The sequence below is a fragment of the Boleophthalmus pectinirostris genome, unplaced genomic scaffold, assembly GCF_026225935.1.
Source record: "Boleophthalmus pectinirostris isolate CB_2022bp ecotype Guang Dong unplaced genomic scaffold, ASM2622593v1 HiC_scaffold_14, whole genome shotgun sequence".
Taxonomy (NCBI): Eukaryota; Metazoa; Chordata; class Actinopteri; order Gobiiformes; family Gobiidae; genus Boleophthalmus; species Boleophthalmus pectinirostris.
In genome coordinates, this window is record NW_026571047.1 from 26,488,415 (window position 1) to 26,504,492 (window position 16,078).

General features: G+C 42.4%; 1 protein-coding gene across 1 annotated transcript in view; it reads right to left on the reverse strand.

Annotated features, from left to right (window-relative positions):
• Window positions 1–16,078, reverse strand: part of dock1 (dedicator of cytokinesis 1) — a 708,121-nt gene that overhangs the window by 142,056 nt on the left and 549,987 nt on the right. The window contains exon 32 of the mRNA XM_055150424.1: window positions 1,776–1,834. Within this exon, the coding sequence (XP_055006399.1) occupies window positions 1,776–1,834 (59 nt within the window). The remainder of the gene's footprint in view (window positions 1–1,775; window positions 1,835–16,078) is intronic.

Sequence of the window (16,078 nt, forward strand, 5' to 3'; positions counted from 1 at the left end):
AACAAAATATCTCTTTCAAACATCATTATTCTTACTATCAAGAACGAATCTACTATAAATACACCAGCAAATGATAATTACTCTGGTAAATATAGCAGCAAGTGAATTAAACCGTAGCCTGCATTAATAGTGTTTAAATGTGTGATTGAGGGATCAGGCCGAGTTTGGGGCGAGGAAGCAGCCCAAGTCTCACTCTGCTCAAGTACTTTCACGCCCCATAAAACCAATTAACAGATGTATAGCTGCTATTCTGAGCCGAGAGCAGGAGGAGGTGAGAGCTGGGAGAATACTGATAAACACAAATATAACAAGAGGAAATATGGGGAAAATTGCGAGGGGGTTATGTTTGAAATTTGTAATGTGTAATTTATGCTTAAGATAAATGGTCCTACATGTATATTACACAAAATTGTTGAGCTGTAATCTGTGGAATAATGGAGTTATCTCTAAAAAACATACCTAGAGTTTTTGTTTCATTCACACATCCTCCTTTATTATTAGTCTGTATTTTTCTGACTTAAAGTTGCATTTTTTTCATGGTTTGGGTGGTCGTGTGACTTAAATTTTCACACTGACAGCCACGAGAAGGCGCTCTAGTCTTGTGTGTCAGTATCTGCTGCTACTATTATTCCCGTAACACTGTCGCTTCACTCTACTGCGCATGTCTCCTGCAGAAAGAGCTTCTGTCCTGTCTGTATCATGTCAGTCGATCGCGCCTTTACTTCTGTAACCACTGAAAAATTAAACAAACTTATTAAGAAAACCAAAACCATCCTGTCGGGATTCAGAAAGGCCAGAATAATTCTAACTGGAACTGATGCTGAGCCTGACGACAGCGACACAGAAGAGGAAGCGGCGCTCTGTTTACCTCCGGAGGTTGTGGCGTTGCTCAGAAGTGACACCGAGGATGAAGAATTGAATGGATTTAGTGATTTGGAGTGAGATGGAGAGTTTGGTAAATTTGTTCTGTTCTGTTGTTTATGTTATATTTATCTGAAGAACTGTTCATACGTGACTGTTGTTCTTTTTTTTTCTATTGTTTTTACTAGAACTTGACTTTCAAGATCAAATGTCGGTTTCTGGTCTCTGATTTATAAAATACATTTCCCTCAAAAAGTGCGACTTATAATTGGTACCTGGGCCTGTTTACACGAGAATGCTTGAGTGTAAAAAAGACAAAATATTTTATCACAAGTGCCTTTCGTTTAGACGGTGTCGTCGTTTTTGGGGCTTAAAAACACAACAATCTGAAACCACCCTCCAGAGTGGAAAAGTTGAATACGCTCCACCGTAGCGTTTCTGTCTACACTGCCCAAGACGCAAAACTCTGCTCAGATCTGCTCACATTACGTACACGTTTAAGTCACATACGTCATCATTTAGCATCACCACCGTCACTGTGTGCACGCAGATTTCCTCTCAAAAATGCTCATCTAAACACGGAATAAAAAGTGAAGACGTAACGCCACTTTTGCGTCTTCTGTTCAGACCGTCATCATATAAACGTAGCCTCATATATGTTTTTTTCTTCTTCATTATGTATTTTTTCACTTGGTGCGAAGCGACTTATAGTCTGAAAAATACGATACATCTCCAAAGCTCAAAATGCTCCATTCTACTTTGTGATATCATGAAGCAGTAGTTTTTAAGTTACCAGCTACATTTTACCTTTATTCCAGTAATGATTGGACATTCCAGGGCTGAAACTCTCCAAATGATTCAAATGAAAGTGCATGGAGTTTAAAAACACAGTGGAGCACTTGTGAAAGTCTTACCCAGGTTGTACCACATGTCTCGGATCTCAAAGCCGATCTGTCTTCTCATGTCCTGGTATCTGCAACACAAAAAGGTGAAAACACTTAGAACAAGTAAGTAAGGGAGGAAATTTGGTTGGTTGCAAGCAAAAAAAGAAAAAAAGAGTCAAATAAATATCAAATATCAAAATAAAGCACATCTTGCCAATTGCTGAGCTCTTGTTTTATGCTTTATTTGACCGACATCACCCCGGTCCATGCACTTTCTTTTGGCAATGACAATATTATTTATGCAAAAAAGATTAAAAAACACTGAATAATGCATAGAGTTAATTCATTAATCATTGCATTTATATAGAGCCTTTCAAGACACCCAAAGCGCTTTACAGAGCATTTTTCATCAGCAGTGGTAAGATGTTATTATTACTACAGCTGTCCTGGGGCAGACTGACAGAAAGGAGGCTGCCAATCTGCCCCATCTGCCCCTCTGATCATCACCAAAACTCACACACACACCACTCACTTTCACACGAGGCAATATAGGTCTACTAATTGTTCAGAGAGACACGATCACTCAGTCAACAATAAAATATCCTCATTAATGTTGAATAATGGTCAAATCCACCTTTATTTTGAGATTTGCGAAGGTTTGTAACTTTTAAAATATGGGTCCCCAGAAAAAAAGTTTGGGAAACACTGATTTAGATTATGACAGAAAAGTAGCACAATCATAATTTTGCTGTTTTCTTTACAAAATATTGCGATAAATATCTTACTGTTTTATGCACAGTGTTGAGGAGTAACAGATTACATGTACCGGAGTTATGTCATTCTTATTTTATTCTTATTTATTTATTTGTAAAGGGACAGTACATATTAATGAACATTAAAAATGTAAATATGCAAAGATTATAGCCAACGTGGCTAATTTCCATCTTCAGTCCCTCGGCAGGTTGATGTAAAATCATCTATAGGACGAGGAAAAGTACAGCAACAATCACACAAAAGCACAGAACACCAGCACACTCACTATACACACAATGAGTTTCAAACAGTTCATTTGAAGTTCAAAGTCAGAAGTTTAAGAATTAAGTCAAGAGTTAATAGAGTACAAATTATGAGTAAATGTATTCAGTTACGGTTACTGTTTCAGTGAGTGGTAATTGGATTACAGTTACTTTGTTGAAATAAATGGATTACACGGCGGTATTTTCCTGTTTTCACATTTGGAGTTTTTTTGGGGTTTTTTTCTCGGTGATTCCACTCATTGCCGGAAACTAAACCAGGTCTAAACCAGGTCTAAACCAGGTCTAAACCAGGTCTAAAACCAGGTCTAAACTAGGTCTAAACCAGGACAAAAAACAGGTCTAAACTAAATCTAAACCAGGTCTAAAACAGGTCTAAACCAGGTCTAAAAGCAGGTCTAAACCTGGACTAAACCAGGACTAAAACAAGACTAAACCAGGACTAAAACCAGGTCTAAACTAGATCTAAACTAGATCTAAACCAGGTCTAAACCAGGACTAAAACAGGACTAAAACCAGGTGTAACTAGGTCTAAACCAGGTCTAAACCAGGTCTAAAACCAGTACTAAACCAGGACTAAAACAAGACTAAACCAGATGCTACAACCTGATGTACAATGCATCTCTCCTGTCAAGGTTAATGCGAAAATTGTGCGCTGTCCCTGTCTCAAATTAATAAATACAAACAAAATAAAACAGGACTAAACCAGGTCTAAACCAGGACTAAAACCAGGTCTAAACCAGGTCTAAAACCAGGTTTAAACCAGTACTAAACCATGACTAAAACAAGACTAAACCAGGACTAAAACCAGGTCTAAACTAGATCTAAACCAGGTATAAAACGGCAAGAAGGTTCTGGGTTCGATCCCCAGGTCCTTTCTGTGTGGAGTTTGCATGTTTCTCCCCGTGTCTGGATGAGTTTCCTCCGGGTGCTCCGGTTTCCCCCATCAACCCAAAACATGCTACAGGTCTCCAAGAACAGCTGATAGTCAAGATCAGTTAAATACAATCAATCAATGAATCTGTCCAGGGACGACAGGTGGAAATTAGCACTGATGCTACAACCTGATGTACAATGCATCTCTCCTGTCAAGGTTAATGCGAAAATTGTGCGCTGTCCCTGTCTCAAATAAATAAATACAAACAAAAGTAAAACAGGACTAAACCAGGTCTAAACCAGGACTAAAACCAGGTCTAAACTAGATGTAAACCAGGACTAAACCAGGATTTAACAGGACTAAATCATGCTGCGCGGACGTGTCTCCTCCTCTTCTATCAATAATATTTTTAATACAGTTAAGTAAAGTCTGGGCTTTTCATTTTCTTTTAGTAGACAAAAAATCTCATGTTAAGACTATCCTAGTCTTTGCTTCTCTACAGCAAATCAAGTAATCCAAAGTATTCAGATTACTTTATTCACCTTACGTAATTTAATGGATTATATTACAAGCTACATTTTGGGGTGTGTAATCTGTAATCTGTAGGGGAATACATTTTAAAAAATCACCTTCTCAACACTGGTTATGCATATTGTTAAAATATCATACATCCTTACTTTTATCTGTAAAAAAAAATAAATAAATAAATCCATACTGGACGATCAATGCTTTGCACGCACACACATCGCCATGGTAACAGAGCCACGGCCCTAGAGCTTTGCCATTTGTCCGTTTTAAATAAGTAATGCTCTGCTCATCTGTCTGTCTCGGGGCACCTTCTGTTGTTCTTATAGAAAATCAAAGTTTTCACCAAGGATCACAGCCACCTTGAACTTCGGGATGGAACAACACTGTCATACGCGGGTCATGAACCAATCAAGGGCAGCGAAAACCCCACTCGCTCCGTCCACGCCAACTGTACAAGGTGAAAGCGCGGAAACAAAGAAATAAAATAAACGTAAAAGTGGACAGGCTACTCCAGGGTCACGGAGTCAGAGCACGACGGCAGAAGCAATAAGACTAGAAATAATGGCGTAGCTCTAAAAACAATTGGATATTTGATAAGAAAAGTAAGTTTGGGAGTGAAATTGCTCTTAAAGAAGAAATACAGTGCCACTTGAAGCCATATTGACCATTATTCAAGTCTGGTCTCTGTGTGATAATAAAAAGTTTCCAATATTTTATCAAACAGACAATCTGAAAAAAAATATATATATATGGAGTTTGTAATATGAAGGGAACAGAAAAATAAGTGCAGTGACTCGGATACAACTTTTTATGAGTTTATACGTCCTCAACTGGAATAATAGTTCACTTCTAAGGACGCTTTTGCTGCTTGTTTCCATGGAAATGTTGATAATATTCTAGCCTGATTTATCAGACTGTTTCACTTTGTGGAAGCCGTCTGACCTCGCAGCATTAGGATTCGTTCGCTCGTTAGTAGGCAATCGCTGCTATTTGGTCGTGACGTATGTATTGCGCCAAATCCTGTAGCAAGAAGGACAATAACGTCTTTTCTCTTGAAAGAATTCCCCAAACATTCTTTAGGCTTTAAATCCTCGATCTCGGGAATCGTTGCCAACACAGAATGTATGGCTCAAACTCGCACTTCCGGGGTTCTTGCAAACCGTCTAGTGTATTTTGATTCCTGATCTAGTCGCTGGAGAGAAATTAAATTGAGTGGAGGCATGACGTGGTAGCCTGATTCATGAGCCGGTTTCACTTTGTGGAAACCGTCTGACCTTGCAGTGTTAGGATTCTATGTTATTAGGTTCTTTTTTTCAGACCTAGAGTGTTATTTCATACTCACTAGCGTCTTCCTCAGACTGGTCACGTGATGTTGCTGTGACGTGTCCAATCAGCTGATTTAAACAGGTTTTTCAGGGATACTGTCCTGAGGAAGTCGGACTGCAGATGGCGCTGTCGTCCTGCCTCCACCGGTAGGAAGACGGCGCCAAAACCTGTTTAAATCAGCTGACTGGACACGTCACAGCAACATCACGTGACCACTCTGAGGAAGACGCTAGTGAGTATGAAATAACACTCTAGGTCTGAAAAAAAGAACCTAATAACATAGAATATTGGAAGACCAAATGAATCTCATTGGACTAGTGTTAGGATTCGTTCGCTCGACGGTAGGTGGGCACTTTTTTATTTAACCAATCGCTGCTATTTGGTCGTGACGTATGTAATGCGCCTCTAACGGGGCTAACTGGTATATTAAGCTTTTCCTAAAGGAAGGAAGAAGGGCAATAACGTCTTTCCCCTTAATAAAATTCACCAAACATTCTCTTTGTTCCGGCTTTAAATCTTCGATCTCGGGAATCGTTGACAACACTGAATATATGGCTCTTCGCTGATTGGCTGGTGCCCGAACTCACTTCCGGTGTTCTCGTAAACCGTCTAGTGTATTCCCATTCCTGACCTAGTTGCTGGAGAGAAATTAAACTGAGTGAGGGCACTAGGTGGCGCCAGCTTGGCTAATAATATTCAGCACAATGACATAAAACCTGTTTAAATCTGTTTAAAATGAGAATGTTCTGAAGTGCGGTTTTAACTTTCTATTTCTATGGGATCATGCAAGTGACGTTTTACTTCCAGAAAGTTACACACTGTGGCTTTACAGGTGCACTTTGGAACTTTCAGGTTGGGGGTATGTCACCATTGCACATCGCTCTGCCTGGAATGTCCCACAGTATGACATTAAACACCTCGACCTTACATTTATTCAATTACAAGTGGTTTTATAGCTCAAAAATACCTAGAAAAACAACATTCTAACTGTGAACGGGGTCGCCTCTCCACAGATCTGACCTGTAACTGTGTCTTTTTTGGTCTCCATGAAGACAGAAAGGTCTAATGTCATCCCGCGAAACATTCCAGATAAAGTAATAACATCTGTTGTGACTCTGTGCACCTTTTAATTGAACATTTTACACAAATCAGCCGACTTTATATCATATTTTAGAGGTGAACTTTTCTCAAATTCTCCATTTAAAACCAACATATTCTGTAAAATCAATATTTCAGAACTTTTAACCACGCTACAGTCGTTTCCCCTCATCATTCACGCACATAAAGTTGCATTTGGAGTGATTTGTGCATGTTTGAATAAATCTTTAAACCGCTTATTTTCAAGACGCCATATTGCAGATCAGATGATGAAGAGTCATAGATTATGAATATTCGCACTAACACACACACAGTTGGTCTTTTTTTTAAATGATGCCGGTATAAAGAAAGTGCAGTTTAGTCGCGTTTAGAGGCAAAGGTTGGGGGGTTAAATGTGTTTTACATATTGTCCTCAAGCTCTCGAACCAGTCAATACTGTGACATTGAAGGGAACTAAGGTAAATAGACCAGGTGATGCTGTTAACAAGGTCATGAAGCTTATTAGATTCCTTCTCCTCCTCTGTCCTCTCTTCTCTGCCCTCTCTCTCCTCTACTGCTCTGTCCTCCTCCTCTCTTCTTCCTCCTTTCCCCTTCTCCTCACCTCACCTCACCTCGCCTCTCTCCCCTCTCATCTGTCCTCTCTAATCTCTCTCCTCCTCCTCTTTCCTCTCTTCCTCCGCTCACCTCATCTGTCCTCTCTGCTCACTTCCACCTATCTCCTCTCTCTTCCTCTCCTCCTTCTCTCTTCTGCCTTTCTCCTTCTCCTCTTTCCTCTCTCCGCTCATCTGTTCTCTCTATTCTCTGTCTGCTGTCCTTTCTCCTCCACCTCTTTCCTCTCCTCTCTGCTCTCTCTTCTCCTCTCTTCCTCGTCTCCTTTTCTCTCTTCTCTCTTCCCCCTCTGTCCTCTCTCCTCCTTCTCTCTCCCACCTCCTCTCTCCTCTTCCTCTCCCCTCCTCCTCTCTTCTCTCTCCTCACTTCCACCTCTGTCTTTCTCCTCTCACCTGTCCTCTCTAGTCCTCCTCTCTTCCTCCTCGTTCCTCTCTCCCCTCAATTCCTCTCTCCTCCTCTTCTCTTCCTCTCCTCCTTCTCTCTCTTCTCTCTCCCCCTCTGTCTCTCCTTCGTCTCTCTCCCATCTCTCTTCTCTCCTCCTTTTCTCTCTTCTCTCCTCTTCCCTCCTCCTCACTGCCTCCTCTCTTCTTTTCTCTCTCTCTTTTCTCCTCATCTCTCTCTCCCCCCTCTCTCCTCTTCCCCATTCTCTCACCTCACTTCCTCCACTCTCCTCTCCTTTCCACTCCTCTCTCCTTCTCCTATTTCCTCTCCTCCTGTCCTCCTCCTCTCCTTCCTCTCCCGTCCTCCTCTCTTCTCACTTCCATCTCTGTCCTACTTCTCTTTCTTCTCTCCTCTGTCCTCTCTCCTCCTCCTCCTCTTCCCTCTCTCTTCCTCTCCTCCTCCTCTCTCGTCCTCCTCTGTCCACTCTCCTTCTTCTATCCCCCTTCTCCTCTTCTCTTCTCTCCCCTCCTCACTTCCTCCACTCTCCTCTCCTCTTTTCTCTCTTCTCCGCTCCTCTCTCTCCCCCCTCCCTCCTTTACCCTCCTCCTCTCTCCTCACTTCCTCCTCTCTCCAATCCTCTCCTCTTCCTTCCTCACCTCCTTCTCTCTCCTCTGCTCTGTTCTCTCTCCTCACATTCTCTGCTCTCCATCTCCTCTCCTCTTTTCTCTCCTCCCTCTCTCCTCTCTCTCCTCTGTCCTATCTGTCAAAACATATTAGTTTGTCTTTGCAAATATCGGCAAAACCATTGATCTCTTTTCCATTGGCCTTACAGCGCGGACGTGTCACCGAGGCTAAAGGGGCTCCAAGTAGATTTTCATTAGCGCGCTATCTTTAGATCCTTCGACTTTCGCTCTTCTTTTGCAATGTCAGGCGTAAGTTTGCGGCGAGGGGAGCGTTATGCAGATGTGCGAATTTGTGTAGCATGTAGCGCTAACAGCTGTGACAGGGATATTAAAACACGGGGGGTCCGGCGTTATTGATGATGATTCTGACGGAGCACGAGTGTCCAAAATGTCCCTCACTGCTGAGCTCACGTCCGTTTGTTCACTTTGACAGATTCAAGTCACTTTCATACAAGTCACAGGCTCGTGATATGAACTTTAGTGAGTCAGAATTGCTGCTATAGTTTGTAGAATATTCTGTTAATCCTTCCAGACCTAAAGGTAATTTTACTACATTTGCTCTCTTCTGGATTTTTTCTTAATTTTGCTATAATGAAGTGTTACGTACATTATTCTTTTCTGTACAACCTGTTATTTCATAATCTGCATGTAGTTGTGTCATGTGGCTGTAATAAAAGCTATAGGAACAGAAATAAAACCAAACAAAACAAAAGAACGGAATATAAAATTCACACTCACACACAGCAAATATGTATAAACAACTTTTTGGACATAAAAACAATGTTTAATTTAGGGCCTTAGCAACCAAAGTGAAAAATATCAAGTCTGTAAGTAAACTAAAAATATCCTCATTGCCCTCAAAAATACAAAAAAAAAGTGCAATGGGCCCTTTAATTTCCTGGTGCCAGTCATGGAAACAGCTCGTGTCAGGTCCAGGACACAGAGCCACATCACTTCCTGCTTTTCCATGGTGTTTATCCATCCATCCATTTTCTTCTGTTTATCTATGGGGGCCAGGTCATGGGGGCAGCAGTCTAAGGATTGGACCAGGCTTCCTTCACCCTTGACACTTCCTCCAGCTCCTCCGGCGGGACTCCAAGCCATTTGCAGGCCAGTCCAAAGACATAGTCCCTCCAGCGTGTCCTGGGTCTTGCCCGGGGGCCTCCTCCCGGTGGGACATGCCAGGAACACCTCCCAAGGAAGGAGACATCCGGAACAGAAGCCCGAGCCACCTCATCTGCTGCTCTTGATGTGGAGGAGCAGCGGCTCTACTTGGAGCTCCTCCCGTGTGACTGAGCTCCTCACCGTAGCTCTCAGCCTCCCTCCCAACTCATTTCGACCGCTTGTATTTGTGATCCATGGTGCTTATTAGATTTGTATTTGTACATTTTGAGTGAAAATAACCTTTCAAATAAAAAGGGATGCACAGTTACACAGACCAACCATGCATAATTTGCCGTTTATCTGAGAAATAACTGCACTTAGAGTGGCTGTTTCAATTGTTACAAACACAGACACACAGACGACCGTTTTGACTCACTATACTTTTGGCAAAGTTTGGTCCAATTAAAATGGACAGAGAGCATGTGTTTGGAGGAAAACAAATTTCCTACTAGACACTTGTTTTCCGTGCGTCATCACACAGCGTGCATGTGACGTAGCGTAATGCCGGAAATATGCTCGAAACGCCGCAACTCTGAGCTTTTCAAGGGGTAAAAAAGTAAATTTCTATCTTTTATGGTTGGATAGTTATGCGTGGTTATATAAAACATGTCTGGAAGGGTTAAATGTGCATTGTGTAACTTTTCTGGTGGAGGGTCCGTCAAAAAGTTGTTACTGTGTTGTCTGAAATGTTTCACAGTACGGCATTAAACCGTTCTGTCTTCATGGAGACCAAACCAAACCAAATTACAGGTCAGATCTGCGGAGAAGCGACTCACAGTCAAAATTCAGTTGTTTTTTAGGTAGTTCTGAGCTATAAAACCAACTGCAATTGAATAAATGTAAGGTGGAGCAGTTTAATGTCATACTGTGGAACATTCCAGGCAGAGCCATGACATATCAATAGAAACAAGTAAGAAACGGACAAAAAAAAACACAATACACCTTTAAACTCCCTCTGTAGTCCCTATAGCTGCTCCATGCAAAATAATACAACCTTAAAGACGGAAACTTACGGAAAAAGGCGGCAATACGTCTAAAAAGGAAGAGTACAGCACATGTTATTGTATATGAGCTCTCAGAAGTGTCATGTTCCCATCACCGTGAAGACAGCTCCTCCACTCTCCATCCTTCAGGCATCACGCGGCGGCCATGTTCAGACACTGACAGGAAGTACCGCGTGACTGACAGGAAGTAGTTAGCGCCGCTGTCACCGCGCTCCGAAAGGTTAACGAGGAATAAGACGTCCGCGGAGAGACGGCGAGAAAGAAGACAAAGAAAACATCACTAGAAAGAGTGTGGCAAAGGTCAGAATGGGAATACAGGATGACAAATGAAGGCTGCGGTGGTATTCCCAGGAAATCACAATATTAGAGCCTCATCAAAAACAGACCTGGAGTTGTGTTTTGTTTCATTCCAGCGTTCAGCTCAGAAATCCTACATAATCTGTGTGTCATTCGTTTTTCAATATAAAACCAAAAATAAGAAAATGAAAAGACAACTATTTTCTTCATTATTTGTCTCCAAAACCAAAATGAAAAAACTTGATAACGATTTGTTTTTTCAGTTCAGACTTAAACTGCGATGCTGGACTGAACCAGGACTAAACCAGGACCAAACCAGGCCCGGGACCAGATGGGAACCAGACTGGGACTAGTTCAGCACTTAGACCAGGACCAGACCAGGACTGAGACCAGGACTTAGACCGGGACCAGACCAGGACCAGCCTGTGATTGAGACCGGGACTGAGACCGGGACCAGACCGGGACCAGACCGGGACCAGACCAGGACTGAGACTAGGACTGAGACCTGGGACCGAGACTGGGACTGAGACGTGTCCCTGCCTCAGTCCTGGTCTCAGTCCTGGTCTCAGTCCCGGTCTCAATCACGGTCTGGTCCTAATCTAGTCCCGGCCTCAGACTTGGTCTGGTCCCGGTCTGAGTCTCGGTTTCAGTCCTGGTTTGGTTCCAGTATGGTCCCGGACCTGTTTTAGTTGAGTCCTGGTTGAGTCTGGTTCAGTTCTGGTTCAGTCCAGCATTGCAGTTTAAGTAATGGAAATGGGAAATGGTCGTTATCCATTTTTTCCATTATTCATTTAAACACAAAATCAAAAACTGAAAAAAAAAACAACGAATCATTATCCATTTTTCCTGTTTGGTTTTGGAGACAAATAATGAAGAAAACAGTTGTTTTTTCGTTTTTTTTATTTTTGGTTTTATTTTGAAAAACAAATGAACAAATGACACACGGATTCTACATATTTAGGCTCAAACTGAAAACACTCTGTTCAGCATTGAGACGTCAACTGGTAATACAGGAAGTGAATCCGTGTATCATTCGTTCATTCGTTTTTCAATATAAAACCAAAAATAAGAAAACGAAAAAACAACAGTTTTCTTCGTTATTTGTCTCCAAAACCAAAATGAAAAAACGGATAACGCTTCGTTTTTTCAGTTTTCGATTTTGTGTTTAAATGAAGAATGGAAAAAACGGATAACGGCCGTTTCCCGTTTACGTGACTTCCGTGACTGCGATGCCGAACTTTTGCACCGGGTACGGACTGAACCGGGACTGATCCAGGTCCGAGACCAGACCGAGACCAGAGCGGGACTGAGACCGGGACTGATCCAGGTCCGAGACCAGACCGAGACCAGAGCAGGACTGAGACCGGGATCAGACCGGGACCAGAGCGGGACTGAGACCGGGGCCAGACCAGGACCAGACCGGACTCCGAGCTTTGACTCCGGGCCTCCACGGGGTCCGAGCCTCAGCTTCGAGCTCCGGCCCTGCCGTGGGCTCTGAGCCTCCGGTCTGGTCCCGGTCTGGTCTCGGTCTTGTCTCGGTCTCGGTCTCAGGCCCGCTCTGGTCCCGGTCTGGTCCCAGTCTCAGTAGCGCTCTGGTCCCGGTCTGGTCCCGGACCTGGTCCATTTGAACCAAAAGCTCTTAGTTCGATTCATTTTCATTGGTGTGAATGCGTCAGTCGGATACTTTGCACCACCTCGGAACCAGCCGCGGTTCTTGAGTCGCTCTGTCCCGGTCTCAGTCCTGCTCTGGTCTCGGTCTGGTCTTGGACCTGGATCCGTCCTGATTCAGTCCGTATGCGGTGAGACTGGGACCAGAGCGGGACCAGAGCGGGCCTGAGACCGAGACCGAGACAAGACCAGAACCAGACCGGGACCAGACCGGAGGCTCAGAGCCCACGGCAGGGCCGGAGCTCGAAGCTGAGGCTCGGACCCCGTGGAGGCTCGGAGTCAAAGCTCGGAGTTCACCCTGGTCCCGGTCTGGTCCCGGTCTGGTCCCGGTCTCAGTCCCGCTCTGGTCCCGGTCTGGTCCCGCTCTGGTCCCGGTCTGGTCCCGGTCTGAGTCCCGCTCTGGTCTCGGTCTGGTCTCGGACCTGGATCAGTCCCGGTTCAGTCCGTACCCGGTGCAAAAGTTCCGGCATCGCAGTCACGGAAGTCACGTAAACGGGAAATGGCCGTTATCCGTTTTTTCCATTCTTCATTTAAACACAAAATCGAAAACTGAAAAAACGAATCGTTATCCGTTTTTTCATTTTGGTTTTGGAGACAAATAACGAAGAAAACTGTTGTTTTTTCGTTTTCTTATTTTTGGTTTTATATTGAAAAACGAATGAACGAATGATACACGGATTGAAGTGCTCCACTGTGTTTTTAAACTCCATCCACCTTCCCGAGAATCATTTGGATGATTTCAGATCTGGAATTGCCCATCTCCACTGAAATAAAGGTTAAAAAAAATAGCTGCAAACATTAAAACATCATAACAAGGTGGAACAGAGCATTTTGTGCTTTGGAGATGTAGACAGACTAATAACAAAAGATTACTCAAACATGGGTGAATGAAACAAAACACAACTCCAGATCTGTTTTCGATGAAGAAAAAATATTCTAACATGTCTTAAAGCTCACAAGAGTCAATTTTACGTAATGTAGGAACTTGGTTGGTGTCTATTTTTTAAAATCATATAAATGGGACAAAATTGGTCTTCTTTTGGACAAAATTGGTCTTTTCCTGATCTTGATCTAAATTAGAACTAATGTAAGACCACACGGTAATACTGAAGACACTGTATTTCTTGTTCAATTCTATACGAAATAAGCAAAAATGTACAGAGCCTTCACCTTAAAAAATACACAATATCCAGTACTATGATGTAATATGACAGCTGGATGTAGAGAAATGTTCTTGCTCCAGACGTGGCGACTACTGTACGGACATGGGAGAGGAGACATGATTGACGGGCAGCGGTCAGGCCTGAGACGTGCTCAAAGCCCAAAGCCCGAAGCCCGAAGCGCGCGAGTTACAATATGTTAACTGAGACGGCGACAGGGAAATCGGCAATGACACTGCCCCCTGCCTGTCAACCGTGTGACGCGCGTGTCATAACAGCAGCTCCAGGACATGCGAGAAAAGTCGATACAAGAAAAGAGAAAAGAGTGGGAGCCGAGTGTGTAGAGTAACTGACCATTTAATTACAGTCACGCTGTTCAAATAAAAGTCATGTACGAGATTTTAAAAAAGAAATATCCATGTATTTAAGCGAAAATCTGTCTTACCGCAGTACAGATATGTTGTATAAGCAGCTCTTGAGGTCAAAATAAGTCTGCTGTATAATGTTTGCATCTAATTATACAGCTTTTCATTGTTCGATAATCAGGAAGTGCACATTAGCATGCTAGTTGCAACATTACCTGGTCTCTGAGAGTTGTGAAAAGTGCTTATAAAGTCATTGCGGTGAGTAATTACGATGTTTTAAATGCATAAATTAAACGAGCAATAACTTTGGATCACTGCAAAAGGGTTAAAATGAGTAAAAATCTGGAGTTGGTAGTTCAATTCCCTCTCCTTTTAGTGCATAGTAGTGTTCTGTCCTTTGGCAAGACACTTTACTTTGGGTTTAGGAGTCATGGTGGCTGTCCTAGACCTGGAAAGTTGGCAGTTCCACCTCATTGCAGACATGTACATGAGATTACTGTGTCACTGAGCAAGACACTTTATAAAGTGAGGCTGACAGACTGGCAGATCGGCAGTCACATCCAAGTGTGCAGGTTTGCATAGTGACAGTGGGGACATGTCACAACCAATATTTGGGGAAGACAAAATAGTCCCGTTGTATTTTAATACACAAACATATACATTTATTCCGATATTTTCCAAACTCAGTAGTATTAATTTAGCATGTTTTAGTTCACATTTTGTTTATTAGACGTTCTGAGATGTGTTCAGTGATGATGACGACATGGTTACAGGGCCTGCCGCTATTTCATTGGCTGTAACAGAGTGATGTCATTAGTGGAGCCAGGAGCCTAAACTGGGGAAGCGGCAGGACAGGGCCGCACCTGAAGATGTCGACTTGAGCAGGCGTGAGTGAAGACGCTGCACCAAACTTTGAGAAATTCAATTAAACTTGACTTATAATGAGTCACCGCAGAAAAAGAGCGACTATCACCACAAGTGCACCTCCCAAACAGAGCCCTACTCGTGCTCTGGAGTCTACTGACAATATTCCATGGAAAAATGTTTGGACATGTTTGGATCTCACAAATATCTCATCACCAACAAGCAAAGAAATCTGCTACAAACTTCTACATCGCTGTTATCCGGTAAAGCAACCTACAAGTAAGTAAAAGTAACCTAACCTAAGTAACTTGGCAAATCCAGACTGACAAAAGGTTCTGTATCTCTGTATCTGTTGGGAACCAATCTAGTTAAAATTCTTACCCAATCACAAGAGCCCACAACAGCCAATTAACTAAACAACAAAATTCTACAGTAATAAAATGAGAAAATGCATGCTTTTGTTTAAATAAATGTGTAGCATCAGTGTTATATTGTTATCACTAATTAATCAAATCTTTGAAAACTTGTTTTAGCTTGCAGCGTGAGGTTGCTCAAGGGTAACTATGGCTGTAGAATTATCTTACCGCCAAATGTAAAGAAAAACAAAACACAATCTACTAAAAAAGTATTGCATTTTAATTAGAACTAGTGAAATTAAGATGGAAAAGAACTGAAAAGATACTGTGTTCATGAAGAAATTTTAAAACTGACCAGAAAGAATTACACATGAACTGAGTCTGAATTAGGGGGGGTCTGTCAACTTCTTATTTCTATAGATATAACATAAAATAATCCTTTTACTGTCTCCCATGGAAGAAATGTGTCTTGGGACAGGGGATCACATGCTTTATCAAAAGACAGGACAATACAACAATAAAAGCACCACACAAACATCCACCATAGAACCTAAATAAATAAGAGACCAAGTATGACCAGGAGTGTCACACCAACAGGACCTTTAAGACACTCTTCACAGGCAAACCCTACACTATCTTCTATTCTATTAATAATCGCACATTCCCTAAGCCTTTTACTTTAATTTTTTTAACTGCACTCTCTGAGTTTAGCAGATTAAAGGCTAATGGCACAAAAGAATCAACTCAAACTGACTGTGAAGAACATGGGTTGGGTCACCGGTCACTTTCCTGCTGAGCTTCCTAACAGTCTTCACAAAAATTAGCTGAAGTGAGCGAGCGGCCGTACCCATTATTTTACCCGCTCTTTTAGTCAAGGTAAAAAGCTGTGATTTAAGTTTGACTGACAGGTTACCAAACC